We start from the raw sequence: 22,263 nt of genomic DNA, 5'->3' as shown, positions 1-22,263 counted from the left end.
GGGGCGTGAGCTAAAGGAGCTGAAGCGCTAGAAGCTCTCCCTGAAGGACCAAGCACCCCACAGATTGAGGGAGCATCCACTTCTCAAAATCAAGGTTGTTGAGTCCTAACTCCGTGATAACCTTTATTATTAAGAGTCTATTTTAAGAGTCATTTATTTTTCTGTTTTTTTTTTGTTTTGTCTTCTATTATTATTGGTTTGCTCTTATATTTATTTTTGAGTCTTATTGTCATTCCATGATTAATAAAATTTAAAGTTTATATCTTAAAGCTATGAATGTCCCATGAATCCATCACCTTTCTTAAATAAAAAGTGTTTTTAATTGAAAAAGAAAAAGAAGTACATGAATTTCAAATTTTAAAATAGTTTAATTATTTTGATGTGGTGGCAATACTCTTGTTTTCTGAATGAATGCTTGAACAGTGCATATGTTTGAATTTTTTGTTTATGAATGTTAAAATTGTTGGCTCTTGAAAGAATGATGAAAAAGGAGAAATGTTATTTGATAATCTGAAAAATCATAAAATTGATTCTTGAAGCAAGAAAAAGCAGTGAAAGGCTTGTAGAAAAAAATATATATGCGAAAAAAAAAAGAAAAAGCAAGCAGAAAAAGCCAATAGCCCTTTAAACCAAAAGGCAAGGGTAAAATAAAAAGGATCCAAGGCTTTGAGCATCAGTGGATAGGAGGGCCCACAGGAATAAAATCCTGGCCTAAGTGGCTAAACCAAGCTATCCCTAACCATGTGCTTGTGGCGTGAAGGTGTCAAGTGAAAACTTGAGACTGAGCGGTTAAAGTCGTGGTCCAAAGCAAAAAAAAAAAAGAAGAGTGTGCTTAAGAGCTCTGGACACCTTTAATTGGGGACTCTAGCAAAGCTGAGTCACAATCTGAAAAGGTTCACCCAGTTATGTGTCTGTGGCATTTATGTATCCGGTGGTAATACTGGAAAATAAAATGCTTAGGGTCACGACCAAGACTCATAAAGTAGCTGTGTTCAAGAATCAACATATTTAACTAGGAGAATCAATAACACTATCTGGATTCTGAGTTCCTATAGAAGCCAATCATTCTAAACTTCAAAGGATAAAGTGAGATGCCAAAACTGTTCAGAGGCAAAAAGCTAAAAGCCCCGCTCATCTAATTAATACTGATCTTCATAGATGTTTTTGGATTTCATTGTATATTCTCTTTTTTTTATCCTATTTGATTTTCAGTTGCTTGGGGACAAGCAACAATTTAAGTTTGGTGTTGTGATGAGCGGATAATTTATACGCTTTTTGGCATTGTTTTTAGTATGTTTTTAGTATATTTTAGTTTATTTTTATTATATTTTTATTAGTTTTTATTTGAAATTCACTTTTTTGGACTTTACTATGTGTTTGTGTGTTTTTTCTGTGATTTCAGGTATTTTCTTGCTGAAATTGAGGGACCTGAGCAAAAATCTGATTCAGAGGCTGAAAAAGGACTGCAGATGCTGTTGGATTCTGACCTCCCTGCACTCAAAGTGGATTTTCTGGAGCTACAGAAGCCCAATTAGCGCGCTCTCAAATGCCTTGGAAAGTAGACATCCTAGGCTTTCCATCAATATATAATAGTCCATACTTTGCCCGAGATTTGATGGCCCAAACAGGCGTTCCAAGTCAGCTCAAGAATTCAGGCGTTTAACGCCAGAACTGGCATAAAAACTGGAGTTAAACGCCCAAACTGGCACAAAAGCTGGCGTTTAACTCCAAGAAAAGTCTCTACACATGAAAGCTTCAATGTTCAGCCCAAGCACACACCAAGTGGGCCCCAGAGGTGGATTTTTACACTAAACACCCTAGCTTACTCATTTTCTGTAACCCTAGGTCACTAGTTTACTATAAAAATTACTTTTAGTGATTCATTTTGTACCTCATGACACTTTGCACGTTTCATATTATATCTTCTACAGCAAGAGTCTCTAAACCCCATTGCTGGGGGTGAGGAGCTCTGCTGTTCTTCATGAATTAATGCAATTACTACTGTTTTTCATTCTATCACGCTTGCTTCTATTCTAAGATATTCATTCGCACTTCAACCTGATGAATGTGATGATCCATGACAATCATCATCATTCTCACCTATGAACGCGTGCCTAAAAACCACCTCCGTTCTACATGCAATCAAGCTTGAATGTGTATCTCTTGGGTTTCTAATCTAAGATTGGAACCTTCGTGGTATAGGCTAGAATTATTGGCAGCCATTCCTGAGATCTGGAACGTCTAAACCTTGTCTGTGGTATTTTGAGTAGGATCTGGAAAGGGATGACTGTGACGAGCTTCAAACTCACGATTGTTGGGCGTGTGACAAACGCAAAATGATCAATGGATCATATTACGACATGATCGAGAACCGACAGATGATTAGCCGTGCGGTGACAGCGCATTTGGAATGTTTTCACTAAGAGGACGGAAAGTAGCCATTGACAACGGTGATGCCCAATATAAAGCTTGCCATGGAAGGAGCCTTGCGTGCATGAAGAAGAAGATAGTAGGAAAGCAGAGATTCAGAAGACAAAGCATCTCCAATGCCTCAACCTGTTCTTCCTTACTGCATAACAAGTATTTATTTCATGTTCTTTTACTTTTTACAATTAAATCTGAGAATTATTGATATCCTGACTAAGAGTTACAAGATAAGCTTGCTTCAAGCCAACAATCTCCGTGGGATCGACCCTTACTCACGTAAGGTATTACTTGGATGACCCAGTGCACTTGCTGGTTAGTTATGCAGAGTTGCAAAAGTGTAATTGTAATTTCGTGCACCACCTTCGCACCTCCACGTTGAGGCCATCGTCTGCCTCTGCCACCAGTCGAGCCGTCGATCCTGAGGAAAGTATTAATTTGAGGCTGCAGGTGCAAGAGCTCACTTGGAACCTTCACTACTAGTCTCAACAACTGGCCGAGACTCAAGAAAGGTATCAGGAGATCTTCACACATGTGACGGACGTGGATGACCTCAGGCTGCAGTGAAGGGAGCAGTTGGAGCGGCTTTAGCAGATGGAGCAGCAGATGGCGGTGTACCAAGCTTAAATGCGCGCCAGTGGCAGCGGCCCTGATGGTGGCAGCGTTGCTGCTGGTGGGACATAGACATCACCACCTTCTCGGCTGGCTCAGCAGGACCACGGAAATGACGACAACGACTACCAAGATCTTTAGTGATTAGGACTTTGTTTTACTGTTTCGTTGTGTTTATTTACTTTTAATTTATTTGAATATTTGATATTTAATATTACATAATTGCTTTCTATTATTTATAATTTGACCACTAATTGTGTGAAAAATAAATTTAAATAAAAAATTAAAATTAAAAAGGAAAAAACTTTAAAAAATTATGTGGCAATATTTTAAAAAAAAAATTGACATTACTGTTGGATTTACCGAGGGCATAATCCGACGGTAATAGTGTAGAAAATAAGATATTGTGGCACGAACATTACCGTTAGAAAAGTCTGTCGGTATCCAAATTGTTTTTCGGGCAGATAATCCATTGCAAAATCCGACGATAATTACCTTCATACGAAAAAATCTGACGGTAACTGGTTACCGGAGTGGTTTATATCGCCGGATTCCTTTCGACGATAAATTGGTTAGTAAGTAACTTACCGTCGGATTTTATTCGTTTTTCCGATGGTAATTCCGACGGTACTCAGTATTTTTTGTAGTGTATGCCCCTGGACGATAGGATCATACCGTACTTACTAATGGCCGGCTTATACCATCTTGCAAGGCTGAACAACCTCTAGTTTAGGTTGAATGAGCCGCTTGTCAGTGCATTCATAGAGAGATAACATCCAAAGATGCATGTTTTTCGTAAGTCATTCGGGGAGTACACGATTATGCTACAAGATGTAATGTACCAGTTAGGCCTCCCAATCGACGATGAGTATGTTAGTGGATGTCTAATAGACTTTGAAAGGTACATTGAGGGTGGCCAACCTGCATGGACTTGGTTCAAGGAGTTATTAGGTGTCTTACCTTCTGCGAACTGCATCGATAAGTTAACTGTGAAGTGCACTTGGATGCAGGATACATTCATTGAGCTTCCTCAATGCGCAGACGAGGATACGATTAGGAGGTGTGCGAGGGCATATATCATGATATTGTTATCGACTCAGCTTTTTGGGGACAGGTATGGTGCACGTCTTCACATCCGGTGGCTACTGTACGTAGCTAGGCTAGAGAACATGGGCAGATACAGCTGGAATCCGCTACTCTTTCGTGGTTATATCAACGTATATGCCATGTAGCCAACAGAAACGTCATTAAGTTGGATGGTCCATTATAACTCCTTCAAACATGGATCTTCTGGCGTTTCTCGGGTTTCAAGCCTAATGGATTTGACACATTTCATTGGTCATTGGCATCAAGGTACTTATGTTTAAACATGTTCCTATAAGAAAAAAATTGAAATAGTTATATTTACTGTTGGATTTAGCGTTGCAGAGTGTCGGCAACTTTACCAGCGGATTCAATAATAAATTCATCGGATACAAATTTTACCGTCGGTTTCTCTTTTCCGATAGTAACATCGATGGTAATAAATGGAGGGAAAAGGTAAAAAATTGGCACCGTGATTATCTTTGAATTTATAGGCGAATAATTCCGATGGTAACCTAGAATAGTTAAACGTTGTGTTTTGGTCACACGCAAAGATTTACCGGCAGATTTTTTCTTCAGTAATTTCGACGGAAATCGTATCCTGAATTCGAATCGCGAACCTTCTTCTCCCTCAATTTGAATTGCTCTCGCTCTCTCTCTGTACCCTCTCGTCTCCCACTCTCTCTACACCATCTCATATCTCCCTCCAGCTTCTCTCTGGCAGCCCCTCCAACGGCTCTTTCTCGTCGTCTGGCGATCATTTTTTGTCTCCCTGAGGAACCGCCACTTCTGCCGTTATGCCGCCGAACTGTCGCTGCTCTCTCCAAGTAGCACCCCTTTTCCAACTCTTATTATTCAAACTCCATTATTTTTTGTGTTGATTATATTAGAATATAGGATGTTAGATAGATTTGTTGTTGATTACATCCATTAGTTTGAAATTGTGATTAATAATTTGTTGATCGTTGTTGATTCTTGTGATTAAAATGTACATATTGCTACTTTTTTAAAAATGGCTCAAGGAACTCTTAATAAAATTTTGGTTCAACTATTAAAATCAATACTTGTTATCAAAATTTTGGGGAGGTTATGTCTAATTTTTTTTGCAAATAATATAACTGTAGGAGAATTTATGTTAATTGGACGGTTCTTTGCAAATAATGTAAATGTACACTTGATTTATGTTGTATTTGCTGTTTTATGTGATTTAAAGTGTTTATGAATTTTATCTTTGCCATTACATTGAATTCATGACTAGTGTTTAGTTATATTCTCTTTGCAGACATGCCGACAGGTAGAGGTGTCACGGATCGGGCTCGTGGTCATGGTAGAGAGAGGGACTCTACTGGTACCCCTAGGACTTCTTTGTCGTCCCCCTCTACTCTGACTACCCTGGTGATGTCACATGCAATGGGTGCACTGGACCAGGCGTTCATCACGGTCCCTAACCCCAACTACAGGGCTCCTTCTACCTCGACAATGCCGCATCCATCTGCTCAGTAGCACAATACCTCGACGACGACGCCTCCATCCACTCAGCAACCCGCTATCTCGATGACGCCGGCTCTAACGATAGACATTGCGTTGCCAAAATCCTTTCACGGATCCCAGCCAGATGCCCTCTCCACCACCTCCCGTTGTATGGATAATGATTTGGCCTGATGGAACTTCGTCGTGAGTACTATTTTAAATCTTTCATATGCAAACCATTTTAGTTAGTCAGTTTAATTTAGTTACACTCAATTTTCTAGTTATAGTGAATTTAGGTTGTTAAGATAGGTTCGATTTAGTTTAGTAGATTTGAACTGTTTATTGTGTTTGTTCATTCTTGATTGTTGATGGATGTTGCTACTTGATTCTTGATTCTTGTTTGTTGATTGTTGATATATACGTGAATTGTTGATGGATGTAGTTTTTGGTGCATTCTAGTTATAGATGAAACTCTGCTGAAATTTCTAAGAAAATCTAATATAATTGAAGTTTATAGAAAATTTCAAATAACTTTTTAGTAAACTACTAATCTTAAATTTTTCATTAATAGGTTTGCTCCAAATAACAATGCATATATATAGGATTGTATTAATGTCATCAAGATAATGTATGACCACCCATGGCCATGCTATAAGAAGATCCCAGATGAGACCAGAGAGTGATGATTTCAGAAGTGAGCGGTAAAAACTCAATATATTCAAGTTTTAGTGTTAATTTATATCTTCTATTTTGTTTAATTATGTATTTAATTTCGATTAACTCGTGCTAAATGTTCTTTTTGCAGGAAATATTTATATGGGATAAGACTCACGATCTCATGATCAGGAAGATCTTCGATCATTGGATGGCTAGGCAGCTTCAGCAGATGTTGGAAGACGTATGTGAGCACTGCGACCACCTCACCATTTGGCATCGCTCAAACATTAATAAGTTACTATACGTCCATTGGGAGACTGATGAGGGATTCAAGCGTCGTTGTATCACCAACAGAGTTAACAAGACATCGGCCAGGTCGTAAAAGTATACCGGTGGGTCAGTGACTTTCATGAAGATAAGCCCAGGTTGATAAGTAACTTGTTTCATTTTGTTATTATGTTCGTTTAGTCTTAATATAATTTCATTATTACTTGACTTAACATGTGGTTTCAAAATGTGTAGTCTAACTCGTTAGATATTGAGGCGATGATGGCAGAGACCTTCAAGTATACTCATAGTTTAAGGAGAACAATGAGAGATTTGCCGATCATCAAGTCGTGGTTCATTACGTGAGTAAACATAATGCGAGATACCATTTTTATATTAACTGCAACACTAATAAAAAAATGTGTTACATAGGAGTTCTACACGCAGATATTGGAGGCTGCAACCCAACAATCTCAGCGTACTAGAGACGATGGCAACAAATTTGCTGCATCAGTCGTCGATCCTGATCAGGTTGGCGCAAGACCGTATCTGAGCCGTACAAGATTCGCATGTACGGGCTCGGATCGTTCTTTTCCGACAACCTCAACACATCCACATTGAGACATACATCCACCTCTGCCACCAATCAGCCTGTCAATCCCTAGGACGGCGTGGATTTGAGGGAGCAGGTGCTGCTCCTCACCTGGAGCCTTCAACAATAGGCTCAGCAGCTGCGGGAGTCTAAGGAGTGGTATCATGCGATCCTCTCATGCATGATAGACAAAGATGTCCTAAGGCTGGAGTGGAGGTGGGAGCTGGAGCGGCTTTCGTGGATGGAGCGACACATGGTCCCGTACAAAGATCAGATGCACACTAGTAGCAGCGGCACTGATGGAGGGGCACTGGTGTAAGAACCGCAATTAATCAACTGGTTAATTAAGTAATTAATATTGCCCAAATTAGATTCAAAAAAGTTAGAAAGAGAATTTGAGAATTTAAAGATGATTTTTGGACTCAGTGGGTTTTTCTGAGTCAGAAAATGTGCTTTCTGTGAAAAACCGTGAAAAACTGCAAACCGACAGTTGAACCGATTGAACCGGTTCAAGTCTGCCCGGTACCGCGTGAGAAAAAGTAAAAACCGGCAAAACCTTAGAAAAAAGTTAGAAATAAAAAACGGGGCGTTAATTTTAAAGGTTTGGCCCGAAGATGGGCCAAACGGGCTAAAAACGCTAACGGGTTGGACCGGACCCAAGTTGGACCCAAGCCCAACATATAAAAGGCTCTTTAAGTGAATCAAACTAGCCACAACTCCACTAAACATACACACACTTCAGAAATAGAAAAGGGGGAGGAGGGGAAGAAGAAACACTATTCACCCTATTCTTCTCTAGCTCATATCTTGAGCTACAGAGCTCCGATCGCCGCACCGTTTACGGCTACGCGTTTCTCGTGAAGAGCGCTACAAAACCCATACAAGAAACTGGAGAGGTAATCACGAAATCCTTTCTATTCTTCTCTCTAAAATTTCGGTTCTTAGGATTTGTGATTAAATGAGTTTTTGTGATTCTGGATGTTTAGGTTTGCTCTAAGCCTTGCTTAGCATTGGGTTTTGACATCCAAATCTGTTGGAAGAGGTGAGAGACATTAAACCCTTGTGAATTTATGTTTAATTGGAATCCTAGGTTGATTTGAGGTGATTTATATGTATATAGTTTGATTATTGTGACTTTGGGAGCTTTTGGAACTTAATTTTGCTTATTGGAGTGGAATTGAAAGCTTGGATTTTGATTGGGAGCTTGTTTGGGCTAAATTGGAGTTTTGGAGCCTATAGAGAATCGGCCAAGGTATAGTTTCAGATTTCTCTATGTAGTATATAATATTCATAGACATTTAGGCTAGTGACCCATATGATAGGTTTGAATTTAAATAGTTGTTGAGTTGTTAAATGATGATATGTGATGAATTATGATGAATTAATGATTGTTGGGTTTGAGTATGATGAGTGATGGTAATATGATAATGATGATTGATTGTGTAAATTGAAAAGGCATAATGATGATATAAGTGGTTTTGGATTTGATGAATTGGCATTATGGTTGTAAAATTGTGATATATTGGTATTGATGTTGAAGATGATGAAATGTGAAGGAAAATGTGGTAATGTTGGTGCATTAAGGCACAACACGTCAATTTTGATGAAAGATGGAGTTTTTGAATGGTTTGGTAGTAGTTGGCATGTGTATGGTAAGAAATTGTGTAAATTGTGAAGTTTGGTAAAATAGGGTTTTTGGTGAACTTTTTGCGATCATAACTTTTGTCTCGGTTTTCAAAACTTGATGAAATCTGTCTAGAATTAAAGATCTTTGAAAATCCTTTAAATCGATATAAAGTTTATAAAATTTAGAAATTTGTGGAGGGAGTTATGATCATTCAAAGTTGGTGTTAAAAATCTGAAATTCTGCAAAGTTGTAGAATTTCATGATTTCTGATATATGCGAGCGCACACCCTCGTGCGGACGCACACCCTGCGAAAAATTTTGACCTGTGCAGACACACACACCTGTGTGCACGCACAGGCAGGAAAGTGCGTTCTGTTTGCAGCGCTAGCACAGCTTATGCGCGCGCATATCTAAGGAAGAATGTCAACCTGTGCGGACGCACACGTTGGGAAGGCCAGTCTGTTGGGGGCGCTGGCACAGGTTGTGCGAATGAACAGACCATTTTGAGTTTTGACACCTGTGCGTACGCACACCCCTGTGCGTACGCACACTTTTAAAAATTTCCTGGGCATGCGCACACACACCCCTGTGCGGACGCACACGCCCTGTTTTTCAAATTTTGCTTTGTTTTCAACTATTTCACCTTCCCGATAAGGTTGTAAGCTTCTATAACACCATTTAAGACTTTTGGGCCTAGTTTCGAGTATTAGAACATTGAATATAACTTAAGGGTTCTAGTACATGATTTTATGATAAATTAGAAAACGGAGACATAGGTTTCTGCCATCCTGAGAATGGTTTGACGTTAGGTGAAGGATGATTGATATATGAGATGAGGAATGATGAACTTTTGATATTTGGAAACTGAGTTATGAATGGACAGTGGTTGAGATGAGTCGGAGACTCGGATTGAGATGATGGATCTCTGTATACTGAAAATGCTTTTTGAAAACCACTGAAATAATATTTTTACTGAGATCATGAGACCTATACGCCCGGCAGGGACGGTGGTTAATCCCGCCTATCGTGGTAGCAGCGGCGGTGTAAGGACGGTGGTTAATCCCGCTTACGTTGAGATGTGAAGTCTGAGGCAAGAGTATCCCGCTCGCATCCCTTCGGATCTATAGAACGTGCAGGCGCCGGTACCTGGACAGTGATCCGGGAACTATATCTCGGGGGTTCCCATATGAGAAATCCGAAGGGCGACGTCTCCATGGAGATGTGTCGGGTTGGCAGTTGAACCGACAATGTGATATCACAGCCAGTAGGGCAGGCATTCATCATATGCATTTCTATCTGTTTGTTTGCTTTGCCGACTTGTACTTGTATGCCTAATTGAATAACATGCCTATTTGCTTACTTGATATACTTTCCTTGTATGCTTTTACTTGTGAATTACTTGCATTGTTATTAATTGTGCTTTCTACTGGGATTGAGGAGGTTCAGAAGGCGGTGGCGATGGGATCGTATGGAGGGTAGGTTGGTGAAGGCTGTGAGACAGCGGTGTTTAGTTAGAATAGTATTCCCCTAAGATACAGTACCCTGTTTAGTTATGTTAAGGTTTCATATATCATGCTTATTTGTTTTAGAATGCTTAAGTTTGAATCTTGTGATGGATATGGAGCTTAGGATTGCCTTTGGCATCCCGGGGTCTTATATCCTACATCACTGGGCACTCTTACCATACTGAGAACCCCCGGTTCTCATACCATATCTTTGTTGTGTTTTTCAGATGCAGGTCGCAACCCACCTCGGTGAGTTGCTTTGGATGGTGACAGAAGCGGAGGATCCTGGATTCTTTTGGAGTCTTTTGGTTTATCTTGTTTATACATTTCTCTTTTGTATTTTGTTTAGCCTAGAGGCTTGTATTTGAGAGATCAAAACTTGTATAAATTGTTTTCGCTGTATGGTTCTGTATACCTGTATATGGCTAGCCGGCTTAAACTCCACGAGTCGAGGCTAGTTTCCTATAATATTATATACTTATATTTTGTTGTCTCTTATCTGTTTCTTGTGCCTTAAGCTAGTAGCTTCGTTAGTATATTTTGCGCTTTGAAATCCTGTTTTTGAGCCATATCTTTCATCGGGCTTCTAGATTATACTATTCTTTCTATATATATATTATGTATGAGCTTAGAATTGTCGTAATCTCTGATTAACCTTTGCTTTACAACGCGAGGTAAAGCTTAAGCTAATTAGGGTGTTACATTTAATGGTATCATAGCGGTTCGTCCTCGTGACCTGAGAGATGGACCGATTGTGCTTCATTGCATACTCTGTGTGTCTTTTCTTTGATGCTATTAGGTTATTTACTTGATATATGCATAGCATGCTTGTTTGTGAGTGCCTGTTTGGGATAATTGAAGCACTAGGCTTTTGATATTGAGACTGATCACCTTGATATCGATTGTTTGGTGTAGACAGCAACCCTACATGGCCACTCGCGGGCGAGGTCGAACACGTACACGGGAAAGTAGGAATGAGCAACCAGCTGATAACCATGCCGAGTTTATGGTGGCCATGGCTAACTTAGCGAACACCATGGAAGCGAATGCTGCTGTGACTCTACAAGCTGTGCAGAGGTTAGGCCAACCGGCAGGGAATGGCAATAGGAATAGCAAAGGGAATGCCAATGATAATGCTGAGGGAAACAGACATAACACGGGAGGAGTTCCGATGACCTTGGCGGCGTTTCTCAAGGTTCATCCGCCAACTTTCCGAGGATCCACAAATCCTACTGAAGCAGACCACTGGTTCCAGGCTATGGAGCGTGCTTTACAGGCACAGCATGTTCCCCTCAATCAATATGTCGAGTTTGCCGCTTATCAGCTAGCGGGAGAGGCCCAGCCCTGGTGGCAAGCAGAGTGTCGCTTGCTACAACTTCAGAATGCCAACATTCCGTGGGAGGTGTTTCAAACGGCCTTCTATAAGAAGTATTTCCCTGAGTCTGCAAGAGGAAGCAAAGGAGATGGAACTAATGCAGCTGAAGCAAGGTTCCATGTCTGTGGCAGATTACACCAACAAATTTGATGAACTCTGTAGGTTTTCTAGGGTATGTCAAGGCGCCCCCAAAGACTTACGAGAGCTGGAAGTGCCTTAAGTACCAGAGAGGTTTAAAGGATAGCATTATGACTGCTGTGGCGCCTATGGAGATCCGTGTCTTCTCCGACTTAGTAAACAAGGCTAGAGTAGTGGAAGAGTATGCCAAGACCCATGGAGGGAGCTCTAGTCGGGGGTGTGGCAAGTATTTTCATCCTAGAGGGCAAAGCTTCAAGAGAGGAGGATATGCACCTCAAGGTCAAGGAGGTTTCAGGAAGAACACTCAGACTCAGTTTCAGTATGCTAAGGGGAGAGGAAATCAGAGTAAGAATTCTCCAGATTTGACTTGTGTACGTTGTGGGCGTTTTTATCCTTATGACTCATGCAAAATTGTTTTAGGTGGTTACTTCAGTTGTGGGTTGCCTAGCCACATTGCGAGGGATTGCACTCGTGGGAGGAACCAGAATGCGGGCCAGAGTCAGCATCAAGGTTGAGTCTTTGCTGTGAATGCCAAGGATGCTTCTAAGGCGGATCCATTGATGAGAGGTATATGTCTATTTGGTGATAAGTCCTTAGTTGCATTATATGATACTGGAGCTTCGCATTCGTTTATTTTGTTTGCTAAAGTTGAGGAATTAAGTTTGAAAGTGTCAGAGTTACCTTTTGATATGCATGTACATACTCCGTATCAGACAGTTATGATTAGGTCAGGTTGTAGACAAGTAGGTTTCAAGCTCGAGGGTATAGACTTTGTGCATGATTTGATCTGTTTACCAATGGTGGGGCTAGAAATGATTTTGGGGTTTGATTGGTTGTCGAAGAATCGAGTTTTGTTGGATTGTTTTGAATGGACAATTCGGTTTATGCCGAACGGAGAAAATGGAGCGGTGGTAGCTATGGGATATTACCTGAACTCCGTAATGGTACACTGTAGTGGGAAGGAGTGTCAGGGCTATGTTCTGTTGGCTGCTAATGCGTTGGGTGATGCTCAGAACTTGGATCAGATACCGGTGGTTAGAGAATTTCCAGAAGTATTCCCGGAAGATATCCCTGAGTTCCCACCTCAAAGGGAAATTGAATTTGCGATTGAATTGGTGCCGGGAGCCGGACCAGTATCGATTGCGCCGTATAGAATGGCTCCGATAGAGCTGGCAGAGTTAAAGACTCAGTTGCAAGAGCTTCTGAACAAGAGGTTCATTCGATCGAGTGTATCACTGTGGGGAGCGCCAGTTTTATTGGTGAAGAAGAAAGATGGAGGAATGCGATTATGTGTGGATTACAGACAGTTGAACAAAGTGACTGTGAAGAACAAGTACCCGTTGTCAATGATAGATGACTTGATGGATCAATTACAAGGAGCTGGAGTGTTTTCCAAGATCGATTTGAGATCTGGTTACCATCAAATAAGGGTGAAAGAGGATGATATCCCTAAGACTGCGTTTAGAACACGCTATGGACACTACGAGTTTGCGGTAATGTCCTTTGGGTTAACGAGTGCACCTGCTGTTTTCATGGATTACATGAACAGAGTGTTTCGTCCCTTTTTGGACAAATTCGTGGTGGTTTTCATAGATGACATCTTGGTTTACTCTAAGACAGCAAAGGAGCATGAAGAACACTTGAGGATTGTGCTGCAAATCTTAAAGGAGCGGAAGTTGTACGCTAAGTTGTCAAAGTGCGAGTTCTGGAAGGAGGAAGTAAAGTTCTTAGGCCACGTGGTAAGCAAAGGAGGAATAGCTGTAGATCCTTCTAAGGTAGAAGCGGTGATGGAGTGGGAAAGACCGACGACCGTGACGGAAGTGAGAAGCTTCTTGGGTTTAGCCGGATATTACCGGAGATTTATCGAAGGATTTTTCTGGATTGTGCTACCGATGACGAAGTTAACAAGGAAAGAAGTGCCATTTGTGTGGACATCGGAGTGCAAAGAGAGTTTTCAGACTTTGAAGCAGAAGTTAACTTCAGCACCTGTTCTAATCTTACCGGAACCGCATGAACCATTTGAAGTATATTATGATGCGTCACTGAAAGGTTTGGGTTGCGTGTTGATGCAACATCGGAATGTGGTGGCTTACGCATCGCGTCAGCTGAGACCGCATGAGGTGAATTACCCCATTCATGACTTGGAATTAGCGGTGATTGTGTTTGCATTGAAAATTTGGAGACACCACTTGTATGGAGTAAGGTTTAGCGTCTTTTCTGATCATAAGAGTCTCAAGTACATCTTTGATCAGAAAGAGATTAATATGCGCTAGAGAAGGTGGATGGAGTTGCTTAAAGATTATGATTTTGAGTTGAGTTATCACCCTGGAAAGGCGAACGTGGTAGCAGACGCTTTGAGTCGAAAATCCTTAACAATTTCTTGGATGAGAATCAAGGAAGAGGAGTTAGTGGATAAGTTCGTGAATCTTAAGCTAGACATTAGTAAAGTTGCTAGAAGAGCTTGTTTAAATCAGTTACAGATTTCAAGTACGTTTAAGACAGATATTCAGAGGACTCAGCAAGATGAGTAGAAGCTTCAACAATTGTTCCAACCAGTTGGTGATAAGAGGCACGAAGAATTCACTAAGGATGGTGAAGGGTTATGGAGGTACAAGGGAAGGATTTGCATACCGGATGTTGGGAGTTTGAGGCGAGACTTACTGTCAGAAGCTTACAACAGTGGGTTTTCTATTCATCCCGGAAGCACGAAGATGCATTATGACTTGAAGAAGATGTTTTGGTGGCCTGGGATGAAAGGTGATGTAGCAACAGTGGTATCCAAGTGTCTAACTTTCCAGAAGGTGAAGATAAAGCATCAAAAACCATCATGAATGCTACAACCACTTGAGATTCTTCAGTGGAAGTGAGAAGGAATCGCGATGGATTTTGTGACCGGTTTACCGAGGACTAGGTCGGGATTTGATGTGATTTGGGTGATCATGGATCGCTTAACCAAATTCGATCATTTTCTGCCTATCCGAGTAAACTGTTCTATGGAGGAGTTGGCGAGATTGTACATCAGGGAGATAGTAAGGTTGCATGGTGTGCCATCGAGAATAGTGTCGGACGGTGATCCCTGATTCACATCAAGGTTTTGGGGAGATTTCCAAAGAGCTTTTGGTACGAAGCTATGTCTCAGTACCGCATATCATCCGCAAACTGATGGACAGTCGGAAAGGACTATTCAAACCTTGGAGGATATGCTGAGAGCATGTGTTTTAGATCAACCCGGAAGTTGGGACCGATACATGCCATTAGTGGAGTTTTCGTATAACGACAGCTTTCATGCGAGCATTGGGATGGCTCCGTATGAGGCCTTGTATGGACGGAAGTGCCAGTCTCCACTTTGTTGGTATGAATCTGGTGAAGCAAGTGTTTTGGATCCTGATGTAATACCAGAGACTACTGAGAACATTAAGAAGATTCGTGCACGAATTCTAACTGCTCAGAGTCGACAGAAGAGTTATGCGGATCAGAGAAGGAAACCGCTAGAGTTTGAAGTGGGAAAACATGTATTTCTTCGGGTGACACCGACAACATGGGATTGGAAGAGCAATTAAGACCAAGAAATTGAACCCAAGATATATAAGACCGTTTGAGATTTTGAAGAGATTCGGGCCGGTGGCGTATCGAGTCGCTTTGCCACCTCATCTGTCTAATTTGCATGACGTATTCTACGTGTCACAACTCCGTAAATACACGTCGGATGCGGCTCATGTGTTGGAGCCTGAGTCGGTTGAATTGAAGGAGAACTTAACTTTCCAAGTAACGCCAGTGAGGATCGATGACCTTAGTGTGAAGAAGCTGCGAGGAAAGAAAGTCCCATTGGTTAAGGTTGCTTGGGAGCGAGCAGAAATTTAAGAGCATACTTAGGAATTGGAGTCCAAAATGCGAAAGGATTATCCCGAGCTTTTCCCAGGTAATTCAAATTTTGAGGGCAAAATTTCTTATTTGGTAGGGAGAATGTAAGAACCGCAATTAATCGAACGGTTAATTAAGTAATTAATATTGCCCAAATTAGATTTCAAAAAGTTAGAAAGAGAATTTGAGGATTTAAAGGTGATTTTTGGACTCAATGGGTTTTTCTAAGTCAGAAAATGTGCTTTCTGTGAAAAACCGTGAAAAACCGTGAACCGACAATTGAACCGGTTGAACCGGTTCAAGTCTGCCCGGTACCGCGTGAGAAAAAGTGAAAACCGGCAAAAATCTTAGAAAATGTTAGAAATGGAAAACCAGGCGTTAATTTTAAAGGTTTGGCCTGAAGATGGGCCAAACGGGCTAAAAACGCTAACGGGTTGGACCGGACCCAAGTTGGGCCCAAGCCCAACATATAAAAGGCTCTTTAAGTGAACCAAACCTGCCACAATTCCATTACACACACACACACTTCAGAAATAGAAACGGGGGAGGAGGGGAAGAAGAAACACTATTCACCCTCTTCTTCTCTAGCTCATATCCTGAGCTACGGAGCTCCAATCGCCGCACCGTTTGCGATTACGCATTCTTCGTGAAGAGCTCTACAAAAATCATGCAAGAAACTGGAGATGTAACCACGAAATCCTTTCTATTCTTCTCTCCAAAATTTTGGTTCTTAGGATTTATGATTAAGTGAGTTTTTGTGATTCTGGATGTTTAGGTTTGCTCTAAGCCTTGCTTAGCATTGAGTTTTGACATCCAAATCTGTTGGAAGAGGTGAGAGCCATTAAACACTTGTGAATTTATGTTTAATTGAAAACCTAGGTTGATTTGAGGTGATTTATATGTATATAGTTTGATTATTGTGGCTTTGGGAGCTTTTGGAACTTAATTTTGCTTATTGGAATGGAATTGAAAGCTTGGATTGTGGTTGGAAGCTTGTTTGGGCTAAATTGGAGTTTTGGAGCCTATAGGGAATTGGCCAAGGTATGGTTTCGATTTTCTCTATGTAGTATATAATATTCATGGACATTTAGGCTAGTGACCCAAAGGATAGGTTTGAATTTAAATAGTTGTTGAGTTGTTAAATGATGATATGTGGTGAATTATGATGAATTAATAATTGTTGGGTTTGAGTATGATAAGTGATGGTAATATGATAATGATGATTGATTGTGTAAATTGAAAAGGCATAATGATGATATAAGTGGTGTTGGATTTGATGAATTGGCATTATGGTTGTAAAATTGTGATATATTGGTGTTGATGTTGAAGATGATGAAATGTGAAGGGAAATGTGGTAATGTTGGTGCATTAGGGCACAACAGGTCAATTTTGATGAAAGATGGAGTTTTTGAATGGTTTGGTAGTAGTTGGAATGTATATGGTAAGAAATTGTGTAAATTGTCAAGTTTGGTAAAATGGGATTTTTGGTGAACTTTGTGCAATCATAACTTTTGTCGGTTTTCAAAACTTGATGAAACCTGTCTAAAATTAAAGATCTTTGAAAATCCTTTAAATCGATATAAAGTTTATGGAATTTGGAATTTTGTGGAGGGAGTTATGATCATTCAAAATTGGTGTTAAAAATCTGAAATTCTGTAAAGTTGTAGAATTTCATGATTTCTGATATGTGCGAGCGCACACCCTGCAAAAAATTTTGACCTGTGCTGATAGACACACCTATGAGCACGCACAGGCAGGGAAGTGTGTTCTGTTTGCAGCGCTAGCACAGCTTGTGCGCGCGCATATCTAAGGAAGAATGTCAACCTGTGCGGACACACAGGTCTGTGCGGATGCACACGTTGGGAAGGCCAGTCTGCTGGAGGCACTGGCACAGGTTGTGTGAGTGAGCAGACCATTTTGAGTTTTGACACCTGTGCGTACGCACACCCCTGTGTGTACGCACACTTTTAAAAATTTCCTGGGCGTGCGCACGCACACCCCTGTGCGGACGCACACACCCTGTTTCTCAAATTTTGCTTTGTTTTCAACTATTTCCCCTTTCCGACGAGGTTGTAAGCTTCTATAACACTATTTAAGACTTTTGGGCCTAGTTTCGAGTATTAGAACATGGGATATAACTTAAGGGTTCTAGTACATGATTTTATGATAAATTAGAAAACGGAGGCATAGGTTTCTGGTGTGCTGAGAATGGTTTGACGTTAGGTGAAGGATGTTTGATATATGAGATGAGGAATGATGAACTTTTGATATTTGGAAACTGAGTTATTAATGGACAGTGGTTGAGATGAGTCGGGGACTCGGATTGAGATGATGGATCTCTGTATACTGAAAATGCTTTTTGAAAACCACTGAAATAATGTTTTTACTGAGATTATGAGACGCTATGCGCCCGGCAGGGACGGTGGTTAATCCCGCCTGTCGTGGTAGTAGCGGCGGCGTAAGGATGGTGGTTAATCCCGCTTACGTTGAGATCTGAGGTCTGAGGCAAGAGTATCCCGCTCGCATCCCTTTGGATCTATAAAGCGTGCAGGCGCCGGTATCTGGACAGTGATCCGGGCACTATATCTCGGGGGTTCCCATATGAGAAATTTGAAGGGCGATGTCTCCATGGAGATGTGTCTGGTTGGCAGTTGAACCGACAATGTGATATCACAGCCAGTAGGACAGGCATTCATCATATGCATTTCTATCTGTTTGTTTGCTTTGCCGACTTATACTTGTATGCCTAATTGAATAACATGCCTATTTGCTTACTTGATCTACTTTCCTTGTATGCTTTTACTTGTGAATTACTTGCATTGTTATTAATTGTGCTTTCTACTGGGATTGAGGAGGTTCGGAAGGCAGTGGCGATGGGATCGCATGGAGGGTAGGTTGGTGAAGGCTGTGAGACAGCGGTGTTTGGTTAGAATAGTATTCCCCTAAGATACAGTACCCTGTTTAGTTATGTTAAGGTTTCATATATTATGCTTATTTGTTTTAGAATGCTTAAGTTTGAATCTTGTGATGGATATGGAGCTTAGGATTGCCTTTGGCGTCCTGGGGTCTTATATCCTACATCACTGGGCACTGTTACCATACTGAGAACCCTCGATTCTCATACCATATCTTTGTTGTGTTTTTCAGATGCAAGTCGCAACCCACCTCGGTGAGTTGCTTTGGATGGTGACAGAAGCGGAGGATCCTGGATTCTTTTGGAGTCTTTTGGTTTATCTTGTTTATACATCTCTCTTTTGTATTTTGTTTAGGCTAGAGGCTTGTATTTGAGAGAACAAAACTTGTATAAGCTATTTTCACTGTATGGTTCTGTATACCTGTATATGGCTAGCCGGCTTAAACTTTGCGATTCGAGGCTAGTTTTCTATAATATTATATACTTATATTTTGTTGTCTCTTATCTGTTTCTTGTACCTTAAGCTAGTAGCTTCGTTAGTACGTTTTGCGCTTTGAAATCCTGTTTTTGAGCTATATCTTTCATCGGACTTCTAGATTATACTATTCTTTCTCTATATATATTATGTATGAGTTTAGAATTGTCGTAATCTCTGATTAACCTTTGCTTTATGACGCGAGGTAAAGCTTAGGCTAATTAGGGTGTTACAACTGGCATACCACCTAGGCTGCTGCCTCAGTTGCAGAACTAGCAGGACAATGACGACGATGACAACGACGATGATGATGATTTTCTATGACTAGGATTTTTTTATACACTATTTGATTGTATCATATCCTCTATTATTTGACCTTTCATTTTATTTGTACACTTGATAATTTAAAATATTTGGCTTCTATTCTTTAGAATTTGACTACTAATTATACAAAAAATAAATTTAAATAAAAAAATTTAGAATTTCACCATTAATTTCATCAATCTCTCTTTTGTATTTTGTTTAGGCTAGAGGCTTGTATTTGAGAGAACAAAACTTGTATAAGCTATTTTCACTGTATGGTTCTGTATACCTGTATATGGCTAGCCGGCTTAAACTTTGCGATTCGAGGCTAGTTTTCTATAATATTATATACTTATATTTTGTTGTCTCTTATCTGTTTCTTGTACCTTAAGCTAGTAGCTTCGTTAGTACGTTTTGCGCTTTGAAATCCTGTTTTTGAGCTATATCTTTCATCGGACTTCTAGATTATACTATTCTTTCTCTATATATATTATGTATGAGTTTAGAATTGTCGTAATCTCTGATTAACCTTTGCTTTATGACGCGAGGTAAAGCTTAGGCTAATTAGGGTGTTACAACTGGCATACCACCTAGGCTGCTGCCTCAGTTGCAGAACTAGCAGGACAATGACGACGATGACAACGACGATGATGATGATTTTCTATGACTAGGATTTTTTTATACACTATTTGATTGTATCATATCCTCTATTATTTGACCTTTCATTTTATTTGTACACTTGATAATTTAAAATATTTGGCTTCTATTCTTTAGAATTTGACTACTAATTATACAAAAAATAAATTTAAATAAAAAAATTTAGAACTTCACGATTAATTTCATCAAAAAATATTTTAAAAAATTTGAACTTATCGTCGGATTCTCTAGCAAAAATATCCGATTTTAAAAATGTGGGAACGAAACAGTTTGGTGCCAAAGTACCATCGAAAAAAATCTACCGGTAACTGACACCAGATATTTGTAGCTTGAAAAACTAAATATGCTGCAAGTTACCGAAATACAACAAACTCCAATGGTAAATATTTACCGTTGAGGTTTATACCGTCGGATTGGAATCAATACAAAATCTAACGGTAAATTTATTACCAGTAAATTAATTTTATTTTTTATCGGTAAATCTGACGGTACTCATCATTTTTCTTATAGTATATTATTATGTTTTCCGTATATGGCCGTTGTTGAGCTAATGTATCGGGTGACAGGTGGTCAGGATATAAGCCAACATTGAGCGAGAAGGGGCTTAGAGTCGCACATTGGAGGCTTATGATAGATTTACTTCAGGCCGAGGATGTGAGTATTTTAGCTTTCATGTTATTATTGTTAAGTTATGTAACTTTTTACTGTTTATTTATGACCTTCATCAACCATTTCTCTTTAACAGTTCGCGTGGATGCCTTACAGCTCACCAGAGGTTGCTCAGATAGTGCATCCCAGGTTATTAGATTCCCTACATATGGCGTTATGGAGGGCTGTTACAGCACTGATCTATTTTGCTGTGATCAACACTGCAACACTACCTGGCATCGTTATCTGCACACCTGGTACCTATCATGGCAACTCATTATATGACTTTTCTTAATTTTCATATATCTGCGCAACGGCCTTCTACTTAGCTAACCAAACCCTCCTGTAAGTCGGTATAAAATGTGCCTCTATCACATTCTGTAGTACCTTGGTCGACACGGCCGCATCAACTCTTATCATAGGCAGTATAAAAGCAGATATAACATGATAATCAAGCATCCTGTGATCACTAGATATCGATGTGGACAAATATGTATAAAGTCCATTATACCTTCTTAACTCCCAAATGCCTTTTTGCTGGCAAAGAGTGACCGGAATCAATCATGTGCAACCGTTTTCAAACTTCTTACACTTTCCATGGTACTTGATATGAGCAGATTCCAGCACTCTGTACTCAACCCACGACGGATGCTATAAGTCTTCACGCTTAAGACAACTTCCTCTTTATTTTGAAACTGCTAACCAACTTGGAACTCAGCTAGACCTTCTGTATCCTGTGTATCTCTGGCCCTAAATCCGAATGCTACATCTGGTAACCCATGTCGTGTCATGGCTTCCAAGTCTAAAGTCGAAAAGTGTGGGGGTATTGCTGAGTTTCCGAGCTAGATGCTCCACGACCTCTAACTGGAATACTCCTCCCTGGATCATCATCGCTATCTTCATCAATCATAGCAGGATCTACATCATCATCCTGCAATACATCTTCGACAGCATTTGGTTCCCCACCCTTCCCAAAAACCAGGATCATAACAGGAGTACCGGCCATCGCAATAACAAACTGACCTGAAGACCGATTATCACCTATTTGTCAATCACCATCGCGGTTAGATCAGCTACGAAGGACGGAGATGACACCAACACTGCCTTAAGTGCAATGACAGGCACAAATGAAAAGGCATCAATAGGCATTAAACTAGAGGCTCCTGATATTGCTAAATATTGAGGATTCTGGTTCAATCTTCCTTAACTACATACCACATCTCCAAACTTGGCCAATAGCTCATGGGTCCTCAACTCGAAAAACTAACGACAACAGTGAAACAAACTTGCAAATCTTTATCACTGTCTATCATAAAGGAGTCGTACTTTACACCATCTCGTACAACAGAAATCGGAATTTTATAAAATAACTTCTCCATCCGTTTCATGCCATGCAGTCCCAATTTTTAGATTATAGCATTCTGGAACTCAACAAAACTCATAAAAGATTTGATAAAGACATTCAACGGATCCTTATCAATAAATTTTATTTGTCCTCGCATTTTTTTAATCATCCCTCTACAATGTACAAAAACTAAAACTATCTTCACTAACCATTGTGAGACTCACTTTAATGAGAATTTAACGTTCTGCTCGTATTTATATACGTTAATTTCATTGCTAAATCAAACTAATTGAAATCAATTTATAGTATT

At 40.2% G+C, this 22,263-nt stretch overlaps 1 protein-coding gene across 1 annotated transcript; it reads left to right on the top strand.

The window, feature by feature from the left end:
- LOC110265353 lies at positions 12,311-15,611 on the top strand. Its single transcript, XM_021108314.1, has 4 exons — positions 12,311-12,883; positions 13,016-13,799; positions 15,120-15,262; positions 15,360-15,611. Exons 1-4 carry the CDS (start codon positions 12,311-12,313, stop codon positions 15,609-15,611), a joined length of 1,752 nt encoding a protein of 583 aa, XP_020963973.1.

Source organism: Arachis ipaensis, chromosome B08 (genome assembly GCF_000816755.2).
Source record: "Arachis ipaensis cultivar K30076 chromosome B08, Araip1.1, whole genome shotgun sequence".
Classification (NCBI taxonomy): domain Eukaryota; kingdom Viridiplantae; phylum Streptophyta; class Magnoliopsida; order Fabales; family Fabaceae; genus Arachis; species Arachis ipaensis.
Note: the sequence above shows the minus strand (reverse complement) of the source record. Positions and strands in the feature narration are given on the sequence as shown.